This window comes from Mchenga conophoros, linkage group LG12 (assembly GCF_057382185.1).
Source record: "Mchenga conophoros isolate Kocher_MC1m ecotype Shallow Benthic linkage group LG12, M_conophoros_male_GT1.1, whole genome shotgun sequence".
NCBI lineage: Eukaryota > Metazoa > Chordata > Actinopteri > Cichliformes > Cichlidae > Mchenga > Mchenga conophoros.
The window spans coordinates 3554594-3575736 of record NC_140537.1 but is presented as its reverse complement, the minus strand read 5'-3'; the positions used below and the strand labels follow the sequence as shown (position 1 = coordinate 3575736).

Sequence of the window (21143 nt, the reverse complement as noted above, 5' to 3'; positions counted from 1 at the left end):
TTGGCCTTGCAGCTGCTGCAATGTACAAAGATAAAGAGAATGAAAAAAAGCGGAGGATAAAAAGCTTTCTATCCCTGGAAGGTCAAGTAGACAGACAGCTTTACTATCTCTGTGACAATGGCTCTAGCAGAGATTCACTGAACAGCACTGTGATAGAAATCGCAGACAGGTAATGGTGGAGCTGGAGAAGGAGTGGGGGCTTATGGGAGTAGTTTTCCTCACACTACTGCTACCCTATAAATTTATGTGATTGGGTCCACTGTCTCCCTCCCTTTGATGAAATTCAATAGCTAGACTGTATGCTAAAGTGGTTCTAAGCTTTAAAACAATTCCTGGGTTTTTTGAAAGGTTATGATCATCTAAATCAGGGGTCTCCCCCGGTGTCCCTTTCAGATGTGTCCTTGATCCATCACAGCTGATTTAAATGGATAAATTACCTTCTCAACATGTCCTGAAGTTCTGGTAATGAACTAATCATGAGATTCAGGTGTGTTGACCCAGGGTGAGATCTAAAACCTGCAGGGACACCGGCCCTCGTGGACTGGGATTGTTAAATCTAAAATAACTGTAAGTATATGTGTAATGCGTTTGCATCATCAAAGTTGAGAATGGGCTGATGCATGAGTCATTCATAAGCAATCGGCACCATCCTTTGAAAAATAATATTTGTCGTCTATTGAGTGTGTCTGATGCAGCTATTAAGCTTCTTACTTGGCAATGTTGTAGCATAGTCTTAAACAGGAATTTAGGAGTTTCTGATCCAAGTTTTTTTTGTGATTGTTGTCAAAGCAGAGCACAGGTAATTGTAACGCAGACTTTGATGACTGTAGCCCACTTTTTTGCTCTGTCCAGCTCGCTGCTGCTTTATTATGAACGTAAAGCCTGTATATGTAGGCCTGGCTGGTTAGCAGATTAGGTTAAGTGAGATTTAAGATCAGCAGATCATTTGATCTCCTGCATCTTTATCTGATAAAGTCCAAACACATTACAGTAGCTGAACTGTCGTGGCTGCTTTCATAATGGAATATGCTTCTAGAGGCATTTGTTTACGGTTTAAGGGGCAAAAATGCAGCATGCATTGCACTTTTAGTCATTGTGCTTTTGAGTTTAAAGAGTTTATATTATCCACTGAGTGGCTTTTGTCATTTGAATTTACTGCCATAGGGATGGCTGCTAGGGGACCTATTTTACCTACTTAAAGCCTAGAAGATGCATTATTGTCCATTCAAAAAAACTGATGAACAGAAACTCTGAGATTTAGCAGTTTGGGGTGAAGACGTATTATTTCTGCTGTGGAGCTGATAAAATGGAGCTTCCTAAACGTGTTGAACCTTGTGAAAGGAGTTTTGGTTCCTGTAGTTAGTGTCTAAATCTAACAAAACAGCATGTGAAAATGAAAACAGATAGTGAGTCTAAACTAATTTTAGCCCAAAGGATGGGTTTCAGGTGTAATGTGTGACAACACGTTTTGTCCATGTCTTATTACGATGAGGCTTGTTCAAAATCTGGTGAGCAATCCAAAGAGGTTAGCTTTAATCTAAGGGACTTCTCAGTTCGAAGTTCCTACCTGTTCAGTTCTTCACATTATGAAACTTGTGCACTGACCTTGAACAATCTCTTGTTTTGTTTGCATGGTGAATCTTATGTGCTTATGTTTTAACTGTTGAGGGCCTTGATTAACATTAGCAGGGTAAGAGGATCAGGACCTTTGTCGCTGTCTTCAGGAGAATGTCATGCGGTTGTTCTGGTTGGGGTTACTGCGTGTAGTTGATCCTCCTCCATCATCCTCCAGGCCCTCCCGCCAGGCCCTGGTCCAGCCTGGGACTTTGAAGGCTAGCTGTTGAGATTCAGCAGACAGACGCCTCCTCGGGGGAACTGACATCATTAGAGCAGAGAGCAGATCCGAGCTTCTCTTCAGCTTCAACAAGGGAAAGAGAGAGATAAAGAAAGAGGGAGGGATCGAGAGAACGGAGGGCAAAATTTAAGCAATGCAAGGTCAAGATCACGGCACAATTACCCTGGCAGCTATGTGCCCAGGGAGGCCGAAGCCCCTGACTTCTCACCCTGCCAAGGTCGAATGGGCCGCTCCTCGAGACAATAAGCCTCCCAACATCCTCCTGTCATTTCTTCATTCACTGCTCACCTCCCTGCTCCTTCTTCTCCCACTTGGTAGTTCATATGCTGTGAGCTCTTGACATTCATTTGCAAGCTTTTACACATTGTGTTTCTTACAACTAGATTGCGTTTGTGTGTTAAATGACTGTTACTGACATCAGTTGGTTCCACGAAAGCAAGTGAGCAATCCATACTTTCACACGCACAAGTCTGAACAAAGCCACTTTACATGACAGAGACAGTGCTGGCATTGTGCTTTCTTGGAGACACGGAGATGTATCCTGTAACTCGAGAGTTTCGTAAGTATATGTGTTGATGTGCACGGTGTCGTATTAAGGATGTCTGTGCTGCACTGAAGAAAATGTGGGTGCTACTGAAACCAGTTGTCTCATGTCCAAAATTAGTGTGAATCAAAACATTTCAGAAACTTCCTACATGTTAATCTTGTTTGTGCATCTTAAGATCTGCAGGTTAACTGAGAGCTCATGCATGAATCATCCAGGGCATCCACATTAAACTGCAAAATACAAGACAATTATACCACATGGAAACAGGCCTCCGCAGTTGCCAAATATTTGCCTTAGCTCAGTTTGCTCTCGCTTGGAATTTTTTTTCAAGCAAAACAAATATTGCAATTTTAAAGCTTCAGCAACAAGGAGAGCAGCATACTTTGCATAAAATAATTCAGCTGCATGACATTGTATGATGTAGTCAGACAGGTAATGAAATCACTCAATTCCACAACAACAAGAGGTCAGGTTAGTATTCAATTAAGCCACATCAGTGTATAACACTTTTCTGCAGCACAGATTTACATTTAAACTTTAGTCAAATCCTGTGGACTGTTCCATATGTTCCTAATCATGGACGGATATAAGCGGCAGCTTTGCTGTAGTGGCCTAGCTAATTACAATGCACAGTTATCCTCCTTTGTACACTTATTAAATAACTATTATCCCTATTAACACAATTGACATGATCCTCTTCTGCCAACTACAGCCTCAACAAGCTGCGCCTGTCAGCTCAGCTAATGTTGCAAATATGCTTTCACGCACACAAACGCACAGAAAAGAAACACACAGTGCACAGGCACTCACAGATAGCAACGCTCAAATCCCCACACATGTCAGCATTTTGAGGGATCATATAGATGCAAATGCGACCGTGTAATTGCACGAGCAGTAGATCTGCGCTCTCAAGGCTCGGTGCTGTCATGTCAACGGCTGATCCCATCTGGTTTTCAGCATTTCTTTTTTTCTTTTCCAAGACCTGATTTCCATACCAACCCAAAGCTTTAGAATCCTCTCATATTATCTGCTTTCCCTCCTCCCTTTTCCTCCTCCTCCTCCTGTTCAAACTCCTTTTAAAACCTGTGTCTTCAGGTCCAAGCAAGAATGATAGGACTGACAGCAAATAGACACATGTCATAGTCAAACACCGAAATGACAGGGAGGAAGCCTCTAGCATAGTTTAGGTTCTGCTCTTCCCTTCTCTGTTCCACTCTCTGTTCCTGACGTCTTTCATATCTGAAATACTTTTTTACTCTTTTCATAGGTGCATTATAGTTCTGTGAGGAGTAATCCACAGTTCTGTCCAACCTCTACCCTTCTCTTTACCACTTTTTAATCTACTATTGGTCTCCACCCAATTTCCTTCTCTTATAAATGACTCTGTCTTCTCACTGTCTTTTTGACCCTCCATCCTTCACATTTTTGCATGTCAGGTACACAGGCTGCATGCTTTCTGCATCTGGGCTTATAAGGATTTAAAACATTCCGTATGCAGGCCTGTATGTAGAGGTAGATAAATGCCTGTGTGACGGCACCGTAATGCGTTACCAATCTACCAATTTACTGCACATCCAAAGAGAACGATGATCCTTTCCTTGGGAAAAACGACTTGGCTATAAGGGCACTTTAGGAGGAGGAATGAGCCAAGTATGTGTTTGTTTTTATTTATTACTGTGATTTTGGGATATTGTTCTTTATATATATGTATATATATAAAGAAATACCATTTTATGTCTTATTTGTATATTGATTATTTAAAGGATATCTACACAAAAGGAGGTTCCAAGAAAGTACAAGATTTCTGCTTTTTTATTAACTATTAACTATTATGTTAACTTAAGCAGCTTGCTTTTGCAAGAATACACAAACATAACAGAGAACTATACAAAGGGTATTTCCTGTAAACAGTGTTACTAAGTATAAGGTGGAATCCATTTTTATAGTGAAACTATGCTGTTAAATTGTTGTTTAAAAAATAAATCCTAAACAAAACTTACGTCAAAAACATTTTAATTCGGCGTTTTCATTAGAAACTAATAATAACTAACCTAACTAACCTAATAATAGGTGAACTTTTCATTGAAGTCATTAGTTTCTTTCTAATTGGCATGGTAGTTAGCACTGATGCCTCAGCGCAAGAAGGTCCTGGGTTTGAATTCGCCATCTTCGGGTGCCTTTCTGTGGGGAGTTTGCATGTTCTCCCCCTGCAGGAGGTTCTCTCCGGGTACTTCAGCTTCCTCTCACAGTCTAAAAACATGCAGTTAGTGGGGTTAGAATAACTGGTCATTCTAAATTGTCCATGGGTGTGAATGGTTGTCTGTTTCTCTGTGTTAGCCCTGCGACAGACTGACAGCCTTTCCAGGGTGTACCCGGCTAGGATAGGCTCCAGCCCTCCATCACCCCTCAGCAACCCTGAATTGGATAAATGGAAGAAGATGGATGGATGATGGAAACTAATAACTTACATGATTGCATTGCTCCATTTAGTATCCCAGTAAACTATTCCTCAGTTCATCTATCTGCAAGTTGGGCTTGTTGGTCTGTATTAGAAGACATTACATCTTCATCTTGATATAATGTGCTTATAGACTCCAGTGAGCAGAACCAGACTGCTGTCATAACATCTTCATTGGCTGTGTTAAATTCACCTGACATAAAGAGACAAGCTTTACACAGTTTTACAGCATAAATGGCCAATATACATACACACATATACATACACACATATACATACACACATATACATAGACAATTGTTTTTAGTCAGGGTCTGCGCCCTTTCTAAGCTGCTGCCCGAGTCTTCATCTTCTTCTTCTTCTTCAAATACCTAAAGTTACACACATGCACACACACACACACACACATACCACAGATAAATGCATATGAGTGTGCCAATACACACAGCACTCCTACCTCCCCTTCCCCACCTTCATCTAACACATAACACTTCCTGCAAAATTTACTGGTACTGTGTGCTATGCAGGCATGAGATAACGTCCCAGAAGTTTTCCAAGGGCAGGGCCAGCGCTCAGACATCAGAGGGAAGCAGCGTCGAACCGAAGCTGATTCATTACATGTGTTGCATCTGCCTCCTATTAAAAAGCCCAGAGCACTCTGGCTGTCTCTCCCGGTCTCTCTCTCACACTCTTTGACTGCAAACTACCTCGCGAATCCTTCCATTTACCTCACCTCTCTCTCTTTCGAAAACTCCCTCTTTCTGTCTCTTTCCTCTTAACTTTCAGTTACCTCTGATGACATGCCTCACCTCCTCACAAGTCTCACAGGTTAGCTCTAGCATACGTTGCTACAGCACCAGGACTTAAATGTCCAAATATTACACAGCTTCTTCGTGTTTTTTTCTTCACTTTATTGCCTCATAGTTAGCTCTGAATAAAATTCAAACATTGTGTGTTCTTTGTTCTCCTGAGTCTGTCTGTTATTAGGTTTAAGATTCTTGAACTGGCTTTGGCGGTTAGTTTTCCTGTGAGCTGTCTTAGCTTCTGCTGCTGTTCATTGTAACTGGAGCCCCATGAATATACTCATAATAATATATTATGTTGCAGAATAGATTCTTATTACAGGCATACTGGCGCTGATATGTATGTCAGCTGTAAAGTAAAAGGTTTACACACTAAACAAATAAACAAGATACAGTTAAGATCATTTAGGATCAGCTTCTTGGTCACAGCTCTTGAAAGGGGACTAATTTTAAATCCAGAGACCCAGCACAAGAGCATGATTCAGAAATATTACTCATTTTATACTTTCCCTTTATGCAGTCCCATAGCTCATCCTCTGCCCCGTGCTGGTTGGCCACATATTGATTAGAAAATATGATATCACCCCGACATTCCTGTTAATGACCTATTGCCCCAACCAACTGAAGAACACAGTCTAAAGTTAAACCAACTAAAAGTTTAGGACTCTTCTTCAACTGTCTATCTTTTAATGACTTGCTCATTTCCTTTTAACCAACAATCTCATCTTCAGTGTTTTAATTATGCTGCAGTGAGTGATAGGTATTTTAAGTTGTGTGTGTGCATGCGCGCGTGTGTGTGTGTGTGCTTTCGGTGAATTTGTTAAAAGGAGCCTTTTTGCAGTGCGAATGTCAGCTTCAACTGATAATTATTTCAGATTACATTAGAGGAAATTAAACATTTCTTATAGTACGTGTGAGGGTGACAAAGTTATCAGGTGCAGACACAGGAGAGAGTGTGAATGTTGCACTTCCAAAAATGTAATTTTTACAACTAATAAGATCATTTTCAAGTGTTAAAAAATAATTAAGGGTTTCACGGCAGCTGAATGGTCTTTACCCATGGATCAGTGGTGCACAGTGCCCTGTGTGTAATTTATCAGAGGCAAATTAAAATGTAGAAATCAAGTCATTTATTAAAAAATAACTTGATCTTTGAAGAAACTGGGGTTAGGCTGAGAGCAGTGACTAGAATGTTATACATTAATGATAATACTGATAACTGCTGTCAGTACTTTTGTTTATTGCGTGACCTTCATCTGGATTTGCTTCATATTTACAGAGAGCAGTTCTGGCTTTGATTTTCAGTTAACTTGTGAATTCAAGTTGTGAAAATCTCCGTGTGTAGTCAAACACCGTGTGTCATTTCGACATCTGTCTGGACCACTGAGCTGTCCCGCCAACAGACTCTTATCAGCTGATAAGACTGTTTACACCAGTCTTATCTCTGTCCACTTAAGGGCGATGTAGTTGAGAGTCATAAGTGATAAATCCATTCCACTCAAAACCTTCGGCACAATTTTCCATCCTACCGTTATTAGAGTCAACACTCACTACAGGCAAAAAGCCCTCTTTATTTACTGCATGTATCTTTTACAATACTGAATTATGATGTAACTAAGACATAAGGAACTCATTTGTAACATATGTTCTGCAGTGAAAATGCCTCCAATCAGTCACACATCTCTGTTTGAGAGACACAATGTTACGTGTAAACAGTTAATTTTTATTCTTATTTTCTGATCTGTTGGAGAGAATACAGATCTATTTTCACTTTAACTTGGCGATTGGAAAGGACGGCTGAGACGGCTGTAAAGGCACACACACCTGAAAATGAATGAATAAATCATTTTCTCTCTTACGCTCCTAAAGGTTTAGCTGAACACAAAGTGCAAATGTGGCATTTCCAGCAGCATGTACCACAACCTGAAATTGGTTTACTGAGACTTTGAACGTGCCCTTTTTCTTCTTTTTTTTTGAAAGTCAAAGTGAACTTTGACTTGCAAATGATTATGCAAGTTGGGGAAAAATAAGCAGCCTCCAATATGATCACCATTTGAATTTTTCTTGTAAGCATGCATAAGAGCTTTGCGAACCTTTGTACACCGAAGTGGAAGCTGTGCGTGTCTCGCAAAAAAACAAGAAATAAAGAAGAGGCTTCACAATTGGAGAGCAAGACGCAGATCCACAGCACTGCTTCCTTGTTTTCCTTCCAATAACATCATTAGCATTTTGACATCATCCTCCTAATTGTTGTTTGTAGCTTTGAGAAATGGTTGCCTTGGAGTGAGAGTTGAGAGGGAGAGGAGGGGGCTGGGGTGTTTCCGCTGTAAGGGGCTTATCTGTTCAGGACAGATACTGTTCCTATGGTCTTGGATGACAGGTAAGGTGTGTGTGCGTGTCTGTTGGTTGCAGTTGTCAGTGAACCCCGGGGACAGGTGCTGAGGGATAGGTTCGTATTTGGGAGCAGATGCACCTCCCCTTCCTCCTCTCTTGCCTTGTTCCCTCACTCCCCCAGGAGGCATATGGTGAGAGTGATTGGAGAGACCCAGGGCCCAGAGGGAATGCTCTTCTCCCCAGTTCATCTGTTTTAGATGGGGCCCTGCGGGACACTCAGGCTCTCCTGAGGTCCCCGTTGGCTGGGAATCAGGCCGAGTAGGTGGCTCTGCTTTCAGGTTGACTGCTTTGTTACAGTGCGGGGCGGTTGCAGTGGCCACCCCTGTTAGCTTTACACTCGGCTGCATTCTACACTGCAATTTTGTGCAGAGGACACAAATGGCTAATACGTCACACCTTCTCATTTGTTTGCACAGTACCTCATTTATATGCAGCGTGGCTTTTAATCTGCCGACTCTTGTCGTGTCCTGGCGTCGGCGCTTGGAATGGAAACACCATCACAGGCTCGTATTTGTAAACCAGCTTACAAATGTGATGTAGTTCTGAGTGCAGTGGGAGACAGCGTTATGGGGGCATTTTAGGACTTGTATAATATGTGTATCCCTTTTTATGTGGTCATTTATTATAAAGTGAGCTCTATGAATAATGTATGATTAAAAGCTGTAATGGATACACTGGGACTCGTCAAAATAAAAGCAAAAATCCATTTGCGCTCCCTGTAGTAAATCCACTTGCTTGTCCTTGGGCTAATTTCCAACTTGGGACTTGGTGGGGGAGTGAGTGCATGTATTGATAGCGATTCAAGGGAGGGAGGTGTTGGTTGTGCTGTAGAGGGAGAGGGAGAGAGAGAGGGAAAGTGAAATAACGCATGGATGAGGAACAAAGTCAGGAATACCTCTCTTTCTCTCTCGATGCATCCTTCCTTTATCTCACTCGCGTACAGAGTCTCTCTCCTTGCCTCTCTCCTGTCTGTGTGTCTCACCATCTTATAGCTCCTTTCCCTGCCTCCAAGCAGCTGCCACTTCTGCGCCTGAAGAAAATGAAGGCAGATGAATCAATTTGGCCTGTGGCCCTAAAGTGCACTTGTCTGCGCCCCAGCTTGGGCGGGAGGGATAATGAGCCGATAGATTGAGCCGGTGCCGGAGCTCGGCACTGAGCGCGGAGGTGCCTTTGCCTGCCGCACCACCGGGCCACCCTCACACACATACACGATCCCAGATAGACACACGCACACACACATGTGCTCCCTGAGCAGCGGTAGCAGCCTGTTGTTGGGTTAATGGGGGTGAGGGTCCTTTGCGCAGGACACTTTTCAGAACAAATTAGAGGAAGGATCTCTATCAGTCATCTTCAGGCCTTCTTGTATTGCCCCTCATCTCCTCCTCACTCTGTGCAGGGGAAGCCCGTAGAGAAGAATAGCAGAAAGAAGGGAGTGTGTGTGGGAGGCAAGGTCCAAGATCTTAGGGTAATGAGGACTGACACTGGAACAAGGCCAAATCACAGCCTCCCTCAGCACTGTTGACAGGTGACGGCAGGCTAGGGAGAGACAAGGCAGAGCGAACAGAGGAAGTGGAGCAAGGAGAGGAAAATCGAGGGCAGAGCTAACAGCTTCTTTGATTCAAGGAGGGAAAAGGTGGGAGACCACGCAGTCATTCGATGCCCCCATAAAACCCCCTGCAAGGTGAAGAAGGAGGGAGGATCAAAGGAGCAGTACAACAAAGCATCACCCGCGAGCCTCCTGCCAGCTCCCTGCTGACAAGCTGCCGATTGATAGACACTGCAGGAAGAGGGCGGAAGAGTGAATGGAAAAAGAAACTTAGCCAAGCCTGAGCAGATATGAGCCACTACTATGTCCATCTATGTCTAACCCTTTCTACGCAGAGGGGCTTTGCGACTTCACCCAGGGTTAGAGTAGTATAAATGAGGAGACCCACGTCGGCCCTACTCAACTTGGGGGGAAATTAAGATGCTGGAGGGCCTTTTGAAGATAATTAAAGAGCACAGAGCAGCAGCCTCCAGAGATGGTCTGCAGACATGTTCAATACCGAGACTAATGGAGCTAATTTCCAGTACATTATTCATGTAAAACACAGGCCAGCTAAGTGAAGCTGTGTTTTTTTCCTCCTATTTCTCTTCTCTCTGTAGTCTTAAGTCATCTCCCCAGTCTCACTCACACACACATTACTGCATCCTTTTCAGATATGGGATACGTAGCATTGTTGTTTGCTCATTGTTGGTTTCATTAACTCTGTTGTCTGGAATTCAGATGCTGGTCATTTAATGGTCTTAATGGCGTCATTCAGATGCAATCACAAGAGTGACAGTGAGAGGCAGGTTGCATTTGCAATTTTTGGATGGTTTGGGCATCTGACAAGGATGCCTCCTGGGTCTTCTAGGTGAGATGATGCAGGGATGTCCTACAGGAAGGAGGCCACGCTGGAGGAGACTATATCTCTGCTGGTCTAGGAACGTTTCAGTGTACTCCTGGATAAAGTGGAGGAGGTGGCTGGGGAGATGGGGGTCTGGGATCTCTGCTTAGCTAGCTTCCCCTACACCCAGCCCTAGATAAGTGGAAGAAAATGGATGGATGAAAAAAGTCAAGTTTAAAAACACTTTTGAATAATTAGTTATCCCTGCAGTTTTCACTAAGAGCTGCCAAATGTAGAATTTATAGTCAAGACTCACGAGCTGCTCGTTTGGTATTAACGCTATATGATTTTGTGCTAATACAGCCCTGCATCAAATGACCAGTGATGGTTATAACGGCATTACAAGTAACGGCGTTACTAACGGCATTACTTATTTCACTAACGAGTAATCTAACTAATTACTATTCCTATTGTTACAATACCGTTACTAACAAGAGAATGCGGTCACGTTACTATTTTTCAACAAACAGACGGTTGAAGCTGTGTTCAGCTTACCGCACCTTATATCAGTTGCAGGAAGTAGCTGTAAGTAATCTGGGCGCTACAGCTTTAAGCAGCTGCGGACGGTGATCACGATCACTGTCTAGCACAACACCTGGAGCTAAGGAGGCAAAACAATCGCATGAGTGCTGCTGTTTGACTGAGGAAGAATATTTTTTTAAATTGTGTTGATAGGCCACGTAAAACCATGATGTAGATGATAAACAATGTATACGCAGCGTTTTTTCCTCAATAGCTTCGTCTCGTTTAACGTCTAAGGACAGCGCAGCGAGCACTCTCTGAGCAAAAAATAACAAAACATGTACCATGTTGACCAATCAAACAATGATATGACAACATGAAGGGGGAAGAGGGGGAAGTTTTAGGGGTGACGGCGAGAGAGGGAGAGAGAGAAAGACGTACATATTGAATGCAGAACACCTGATTGTTATATAAATAGTTTGAAATGGTTATAAAAAAGGGTAAAAGGTAAATAGCTGCAAATAACTTTGTTGTTTGCAAAACTTGTGCATATGATTTTAAAATTGACAATTTATATTTGCATTTAAAGTTATGAAATTTGATTCATTAAACATGTTTGTGATGGTTGCAGTAAAAATATATCTTTTTCTACTCGGTTTTTATGCTTTTTCTGTGATTTTAGATCAGTTGTGTTAATACGGTGTGTCAAAATGAAAACATAACCATAAATTCAGAAACGTGAGGTTGTGCTGAAAAGAATGACACCAAACAAGGCAAAGTAAATATTTTTTAAAGGTTAAATGTGGAGGGAAAATCAAAAGTGGTTAAAAATGGCCAGTTATACCCTGGAGCCCAGAGGGTTAAACATTTTTTTAAGTAACACAATAGTTACTTTTCAAGTAATTCATTACTTTTAGAATCTTGTAACTCAGTTACTAACTCAGTTACTTTTTTGAAGAAGTAACTAGTAACTATAATTAATTACTTTTTCAGCTAGTCTGTATTACATGACTGTGCTCACAGTTTCTACACACTTCACATAGCATCACAATAAGAACATTTAGTTGCTGCTACAGCCTGATTAGCCTTCCCCTAATACTGTCTGGAACAAACCTAAATAAAGTTTATTTTCACAAAAACTATGTGACATTTCGAAGCAGTGATAACAGTGTTTTCTTTCTGTTTTGCCCAGAGTGGATTTTAAAGACATCATTTAGGAATAGAGAATAGTTATAACCTTGGACTTTGTCACCACTTGCAAGCAGTTGAATTTTAGCAAAGACAATTAGTCCCATTGTCAAGCTTACTAACTCGTCCTTTAACATTAATGAGTATACAACAAAAGAAAAGGGGGAAAAAAACATGAAAGCTATATAGCTGGGAGTTTAGGGCCAATTAAGCACCTCCCCAGACAGGAAATTAGTCCCTCACTTAATCACAGGCAGTCCAAGCTGCCAATCCCTTGTCAGAGTTGGTGAATTCCTGCCTAGATCAATTGCTATCCCATGCAATTGAACAGCAGGTTGGGGAACGGTCTTTGCACGCTACATCATTAACCTAGGTGCCTAATTAGAAGCTGTGTTTTGATCAATAGCCAAATTGATTGCTGACTGGGAAATGTAACCCCAAAGTCCCTGAGGAGACGGAAGCACTTTGGGCACTTTGGGAATGTGTCAGCAACGCTGATGCTGAGTAAACAAAGTATTCAGCGCCAGCACTTGACAGCAACACAACTGTGGCTGTACCTCGACGCTCCGTCTCTACTGACGTGCTTGCCTCCCTGCCAAGGAGGATTGCTCTGTTTGTGCTCTCCTTGAGAGGAGGAAATCAAAAGGGCCACCATCTATTTTGAGATTCAAGGAGTGATTAGGCTGACAGCTAGTTGAGAGAGAGAGCGAGAGAGACCGAGGGAGAGGCGGGTAGAGGTGGAAGTCAAACCTAATTAGGCCCACCTGCCAGGTCTCTCTTCCTTCCATTTCTACACCCTGATTGCTAGGCGGCAGCTCCCCCCCACTGCTCCTCCATGCTCACCCCACCCTACCCCTATCCTGTCACTATTGACCTCAGCACACTGCTAATGCCCCTTGGCCAATCAGCATGCTTGCCCTGGCGGCAGCAGGGTAATTAAAAGGGAATTGTGTCTACTTGGCTTGTGAGCTGGTGGGCACAAGGGTAGACAAACATTCTCTCTCTCTGCCGCCCTGCCTCCCTCCCTCTCTCCCAGCCAGGTGGTACCGTACAGGACCTGTCAGATTAGCTGATGACCCTTTTAATTCTAGCCCAGCCGGGGGCCATAATTGATATTTACCGGGAAAGGTTAATTGTAGCAGTGATCTGCTTAAATTACAGTGGAGATCAGGAGACCGGGGCCAGACACCATACTTGCCACCGGGGGAGCTGCTACACGCAAACTGCTAGTCAAATGGATTACACCCCGCGGCCATTGCTGCTGTACTCCAAGGTGGGGAAGCAGCACGGGACATTGTGATTGGCTGATCCTGCAGCAGCACACAGTCTTCCTTGCTTAGCTCGCCAACCTCCCATCTGGCTGGGAATTTGGTTGCACACCAACTGTGGGACTTGATGGCCTACAATAAAGCAAACCATCCATGTTAGCATTAGGGCTGTCAGGTTTTGGTTTCGCCATGATTTTACATTACATCAACTTTTATTTGATATTCTGTATGTGCTAAATAGTAAGTTTTTTTTCTCTAAAATGTTATACACATGTCAACATTGTCTGCAGTATTATCTACTCATAGTTCACGTTACCTTTAAGTTTTTGCTTGGTCATTCTGGCCTTTTAAAGTTAGCTTATGGAGCTTTTAGAGCTAACTGAGGAACTGGGCTGGACTGGAATTTTAGTCCAGCAGCATATTATTTGCTTTTTCATTTTTCAGCCAAGGTAAGGATATTACAGGTCAGAGCTATTCTGTCCTGGTTAATTTTGCCTACCCAAAGTATGATCGGGTGTGTCCTCACATTATCTAATGTACAGTATGTGATCAAGAAGGAAATGTTATTTCACTCAAGCTGAACTATGCTGACTAGACTTATAGTTAAATAAATCAGTCAAGCTCAACACGGAGCAACTGCATTTGCACTGATCCCTTAAATTAAGTAAACCCAGCACAGTTGTGTTTACTTAATTTGCCCTGCTGCATTACCCATGCTGGCTGGTGCGACCAGCACCTGTTGGTTGAGGTTTTGCGTTCCAGGTGTTTTTGTTGCAGCCAGTTCGATTTTGCATTTAACCAAAGTATAAACTGACTCTCACACACTCATTGTATTTCCTTTGAAAGGCTGTGTTCCATGGTCAGTTGAACCCATTTTTATTCGACTGTGCTTTACATAGTCACCTGGTTCAAAGTACATTCGACTAAGTTAGAGGAAATAACATGAGCTGGAATATAAGACACAGTTTAACAGACTTGTTATAAATGATTAAAAAAACTTCCACTTCCACTGCTGGTTGCGGTTTGACAGGAAACCAAGTGAATGAAAAAGTATTTTAACCCTTTAAAGCCGGTCAGAGTGGGCACGCTCCGTTTTGTGTAACTATTTTTAAATCCCGGTAGCTCTGCAACCACGTAAGCTAGCGCAATAATTTTTTTTGCATATGAAACCGGAGGAGTTGTACTTACATCTTATGTCATCAGCTTGTCCTAGGTCACAGTTTCCTTCCACATATAGCTTTGCAAAAACTGCATAAAAAGCACTTGCAGCAACAAAAACATAATATTCCAGAAACACGCTTTGCCGATCCGATCAGCTGTTTGTAACACTTCCTACGACCATCAGCGTGAACTCTCGCATGTCCGACATGACCTGCCCGAAACTGGAAGTGACGTCATTTTGCAGAAATGTAGTTTTTTTTTTTACCATCAGGGCCTCATGGGCCTATACTGGTGTTTTTAAAAGTTATGTTTGACTTTATGACTTTCTGTGTCGTTTCTGCGATGCTTAGTACTCAAATTGCACTGCTGGAAATAGTTTATTTTGATGCATATGCTGTTTTTTTTTTTTGCAAATTTGCACTCTAATATTTATTTTCGTTTTTCCTGCAGTATATAAAAATTGGTGTATTTCAAAAATAAAACTATGAAGACACTTAAAATAAATTTCCTGTGGTGGGAAACTATTTTGTGCAACTTTTTTGTATTTACAGTTTCTCTTAAATTTCTCTAACTAGAAATATATGTTAAGAAAACAAAAACGATTTTCAAATTTTTTGTAGTTTATTGCACTTTTTTGCAATTTATGTAATTACTATGCACTTAATGCATATTATTAAAATTTTGGCTATAATGGTTGTATTGATGTATATCAACTTGAAATGCTCCCAGAAATGGCTCCACAGCATGTAAAAATATAATATAAGCTCTGGCGGACTTGGTTCTATGGTAGGTCTTAAAGGGTTAATAAATTTCACATATTTGCAGGTAGATCAGAGTTCTGCTATTCTTTTCTCATGTACCATTGTGTGCAATGTATTGTTTTTGTTTTTTACTTTGGTCTTCTTTGCAATTATTGTGTTTGTGTGTCATTTCTGTCAGTCAGATATAAAGTTGGCTAATGCACAACTAAAATCTTTCTAGCGTGATTAAATGTTTGGTGTTATTAGATCTTGTTGCATGGGCTGACACTGAATTGGAAAATGCAGCGATAGAAGGCAATCAGCAATCAACAACCCAGCCTTCTGTACAATTTTAGATGGCATGAATATTAATAGAGGTTTCTATAGTTTGTTGCATTACACAAAGTAGGTGAGACTAAAATGTGCGCCCACCACAGTTATGAAGTACACTTAGCTCTCAACAAGATAGTTTTAAATTGTTGTTTTTCTCTGGTCTGTGTAAATATTTCAGTCTTCTTCTCTTTGCCATCTTGTTATAGCAAAAAGCTGTTGCAGCTTTTAAATTTGTTTCTGAAAAAAAATACAATAAGTCAGTGTCTTTAAGTAGTGGCATGGTCGATTCTATGACTACATTTTTAGACGATGGCATCATGTCTTGTGTGTTCTGCAGATCAAACCTTTGGCTCTTCATCCAGTCAAAGTTGGCGAGGACGAGACTGAACTCAGTCGACCACACAGGAGCAACTCCAAAGAGCAGCTCAGTGAGGTGAGTCCACAGACGAGACCCAAACTCTAATCTCAGATAGCCTCTTTGTGTTGGGAAGAATGCTAGTTGGTTAATGTGTCTGTGAAGCTTCTCGGTCATCCAGGTCATCGTAGGCTAAGCAGCTTGGAAAGAAAAGCTTCTGCACCAAAACTTAAAGAAGTCCAGATGCTTTTCTTTCCAAGCTCCCGAGGGTAGTTGGTTAACAGCGCATAGAAAGGACTGGTCACACAATATCACCTAGTTTGCTTGCCATTACGTGAAGCGTGACCAGTTAAATTTAAACATAACCAGGTTCAGCCAGGTGTGGGTCGACCTCACCAACCCCAGAACGGAACGAGTTAAAGGAACGGTTCCAATTATCCCTGCGCCCGCATCCATATGCCAGCCCATTTAGAAGATGAGTAGGTGGCAAAGCAAAATGGAAACCAGACATTGGTTCAGCATAAGGGATGAAATAATGCAATTTAAATACAGGGGAAGTAATGAGAATTTATGCAAAATCCCAAGCAGCTCATTTGAAATGAATGTAGAAATATGCTTCCTAACTAATGCCTGTCAAGCAGGCCTCCCAAACCTAACTAAATTCAATCAGACTGTTCATTTAGCTGACTAAAGCAGGAGGAGCGAGAGAAAGAGAGGAAGAAGGAAAATGTGCAGCTTCCTTTTCCAGCAGGGTTGAAATGATGGGAAGGAAAAAGATTTAAAAGAACTTATTAAATACATTGTTTTAAGTTATTCATATTTCCAACCGAAAATTCAGTCTCGTGAAAAAAAAACAGCCTAATTTTTTCCTATCTTCATTTTCTTTTTTCTAAGCCTCGCTGCTCAGTTTCTCTCATGCATCCCCCCTCCGCACTGTTTTTCTTGAATTTGTGTAAAAGGCTGTCTTTTAATGAAAAAGTCAGGAGGAAGAGGCGGGCTTGTCAGATAAAAGCCCAACGCTTGTTGACAGCTCTGACAGGGATATGCGACAAGCACTAAGAAGGAGGGGGCATGAACGAAGGGGGGCGGTGGAAGTGGTGGTGCTTGCTGTAATGGCGAGGGGTGGGGGGAGAACACGGTTGAAAATTGCACGCTGTAATCGGCGACGGTGTTAGATGTGGCATGTCTCTCTAATCTGCTGCCAAATAAATGGTGCACAGACGTTGATCGCTGTAGCCACGCCATCTATATCAATCCATCTCTCCTCCTCTGCCTGTCTTTATCTTTCTTTTTCTCCTTCCATCTTTTCGTGTTTCTTCGCTGGCTGTATTCCACCCGGTGAAGGCCTGGACGTGACACACAGCGTGTCATTGTCTCCCTTATATCTCTTACTTTTTCAGCTCCATGAAATCTCCACCACCGCACTGAGAGCTCTGCTAATTTTCATAAAATACGCTCCACCACATCAAAGTGGTTCCCCAGCTTTAAGAGCTCTTAACTAATGATGCCGCATTGGCAACAAGTAAAATGGATTTCTCTTGTCTTACCGCCAAAGGAAACGGAGACAAATGCGACATGCGGACGCACCCGCCTGCCTGTAAAAACAGTCATGCATCAATTTGTGAGCAGGGGGTAAAAAAAAAAAAGGAAAAAATGCAGGGGATGCTGTTTGTTCATTGCCATGGTCGGGTCTTTATCTGTTTATTTTGACTAGGTAATTGTGCCTGCAGTGCAGTAGGGCCCCTGCACTAAGCCACGCAGGGATTAGGGAAATGTGAGGTGGGAGAGGGGGTGGGTTCCACTGTAACTGTGTCCTGCAGAGGAGGGGGTGGCAGTTGTGCTGCTGTCGGCGTCTCGAAAACCAAACTGTATTCACCAACATATCCACCCACATGCACCCAAACCCACCCACCCACCTTATTTTCCAGCCACAGAGGGCATACGTGTTCACATCCTTTCTCTTATTATTGTCCAACTAGTAGTGATTGGCCCGCCTCCTGGCCTTCATGCAACGGTAAAAAACCAATAGTCTGGGTTAGGAGAAGATGGACAGGACCCTCCCCTTTTAACGCCATGTTTTTCTTTCTTTCTTTCTTTCTTTTTTTTTTTGCAGGAAGAGTGGAGGAGGGGGCGTGGAAATTGGGAGAGGATAAGGGGGTGGATTTAGTAACATTTTTCTTCTCCGGGGCTGTTTAGTTAACCCTTAAATGCCGCCAGCATCCGCCCCATCTCTTTCGCCACCAACCACCATCGCCACCACACACATACTTGTCCTACTCCCTCCCCCAACACTCTCTCTCTCGGGGGCGGGTTCTTAAATCCTTTTGAAGTCCTAAGCACTGCAGAAATCCATTGAGAGCCATGTATAATGGCTTTTAAGAGAGAGTGTTTAGCTGTATGCCGACCCTATGGCTTATGAACCACTGGCGTTTTAATGGATCCCCCTTTCCCTCCCCTCTTTTTCTCCCTTCACCAGCACTAAATCCAACGGATTGTCCCTCATTATCATTTAAATAAGCCTCTCTTTCTACTCAGAATGCTGCAAGTTGAATGAACTCGACATAGTAAGGCTAGTTCCAAATGGCCTTGGCCTCACTCCACCTATGCACATATGCACTTACGCACACAAACACATGAACGTACACACATTTTAACGCACTCACAACACGCACACATATAAACAACAGACCGCATTTTCCTTGAAACACGCTTTTGGCCTTTTTTATCCACATATTTTTGCCTTCCGTTCGGCTCTTACGCCCCATACTCTGGCCTCCTCTCTGGTTGCGGTAGTGAGGATAGCAGAAAGGTTGGGCAGAGTGGGAATAGCCTTTTGATTCCCACAGAGCCTACTTTCCGGTTCGCAGCAGGACTCCTCCCTAATCGTCACCACAGGAGCCGTCCTGCAAATCAGAGGGGCACACAGGCGTTGACAAGGGCTGATGCTTTGAGCAGGTGTGGGAGAATGGATGAGGGACATTGCGAGGGTGCAAAACAAGGGAGGCAGTGGCGGTGAAGGTGTGGGGGAGGTCGTTTTGGATTGAAGGTGGACCTATGGATGAAATTGGTCTAGCAGAAAAGTCTCCTCCAGAGACCAGGGGGGAGAAATTGCCAATCTAGACAGAGGAATAAAAGCAGTGAAAAGTGGAAGTGGAGGGAGGGATTTTGAGATTGGTATTCGTGCTGGGCGCTGACAGACAGAGCAAGAGAACAGAACAAAACCAAGCCTTTTCTGCCTCCATACTGCTCTTGTTCAGTATTTAGAGGACTGCATTAGAAAGCACGGGAGTTAAATGGGCCGAAACACGTCCCTTACTGCATAAAGAGATATTTATCCTGAATAAAAAAGGGACAGATAAAACACAGACAAGTAAAAGACCTCATAAAATTGATGGGCACTGTGTATAATTTTTACACTTTCTTTCTTTTGTAACTGTCCACCATCACAAGAATGTCAGCATCATCAAAGGATGACGTTCCAGTGTGCAGGATGACTTTGATCTGTGACAACAGATCAATTTTTGCTCATAGAGCTTCATATATAAGACACGTTATTTAAATGGGTGACAAATCTAGTGACGGGAATTCGTGACCTCATCGTGACATCGTGAGGTTACAAATCACTGTTGTCTAGCAACAGGGAGAAGGCCCTGAAAAGAGGCCGTCCCTCATTCAAACACTCGCCAAATTTGAAGCTGCTTAGAAGAAAAGTTGATAGAAACGTAGAGAACGCACTGATGCATGGATCCCTTTATTATTAGTGAGTGCCTGTTGTCGTTTGATGTCGTTGACAGTGCGCTGTTATTTAGAAACTATGTTACCTGAAATGGTGTCATTGTGTGGACACAAAAGAGTGCATCAGCATAAAGGTCAAGGATGATGACATAGAACGGCCTCACCCTAACCCGCAGGACCCCACAATGACACCTTCCCAACAAGTTCGTGTCGGACCTGATAGACTGTTGTTGAGAAATTCAAACAACACACATGCATACAGAGATTTCTTTATTTTTTATAGAGATGAACATGGTGGGAACACTGAAAATGTTAGGCTATGAAAGACTATGATTTTGGAAATTAGCTCTTATTTTTATGCACCATATTGTTGTGGTGCTCTTCCTAATCTAAGGAGTTTTTTTTTAGCACTAAACAGACACTTAAAATCTTCAGCTATAAAATAATTCCTGTATCAAATAGTTTTTTAATTTGTCTCCTGATGAAGGTGATGGAGTCCCTCTCATTCGTCTGTTGACGTCTATGGGAACTAAATAAATGATACTTAATTTTCACATGTAGCACTGCAGCGCATTATGAGGACAGACCAGTACACCCAGTATCTCACTGTTGTATTTACACAGATGTGGACCATGTTTTCCACGGTGTATTTGTAGTATGGGACTTTTTGTTTTTAGACCAGCTACCCCTGTTGTTCAGAACAGAATGAATGGTAGCAAAGTGAGCAGGCGTGGGGTGCATGGTAGGGCGGGTAAAAGGTTAATGTGAATACTGATATTAAAGCTACGCTGCTTCATCATGTCAGCGTGAGCGAGCGAAACACTCCTTAAAGGTCATCCCTGTTCTCCTCTCTCTCCCTACAGAGTTCCACTCACTCGCTGTCAGGCCGTGGCTACTCGGTAAGTGACATTTTCATGCTTCATAGCTTTACGGCAGAATTACAATCTCCAACGACCCGCTTTATGGCCCCGGCGCTCGACATTTTAATTATGTTAAATAGAGTAATGGAGAAATCATGATATTAGGAACATTAATTCTGGCTGACTGACTGATTAAATTGCAGGAAGGTGTCCTATGCTACCTTGGCAAAAAGGGCCTCGTTTTATTGGCATTGATCAGCGCTGTGTTCGCCTGAGCTGCAATTTCGATGTCAGAGTTTTATATCTTCCTCCAGTGACTGTCAGTGACGGATGTTTCTGCTCACACATATGAAAAAAATGCTTAAAAAGACTTTTGCTTTTGTGCTATAAATCCATTTTTCACTGCAGGAAGGCTGCATGTATGCATGTTACAGTGAAAACTGTCCCGTGGACTTTTGGAAGTGACTGCGTGCTAATAAGAGGTAGTTAGAGAGTTATTTTTTAATCTTGGAACATGTCGCCTGTTCAAGGTAAAGGTGCCCAAGAGGATTATTT

General features: G+C 42.5%; 1 protein-coding gene across 9 annotated transcripts in view; it reads left to right on the top strand.

The window, feature by feature from the left end:
• Positions 1-21143, top strand: part of fbrsl1 (fibrosin-like 1) — a 288815-nt gene that overhangs the window by 116943 nt on the left and 150729 nt on the right. For all 9 annotated transcript variants that reach the window (XM_085293337.1, XM_085293336.1, XM_085293335.1 and 6 more), the window contains exons 3-4: positions 15976-16071; positions 20592-20627. In XM_085293337.1, coding sequence (XP_085149463.1) covers positions 15976-16071; positions 20592-20627 — 132 coding nt within the window. The remainder of the gene's footprint in view (positions 1-15975; positions 16072-20591; positions 20628-21143) is intronic.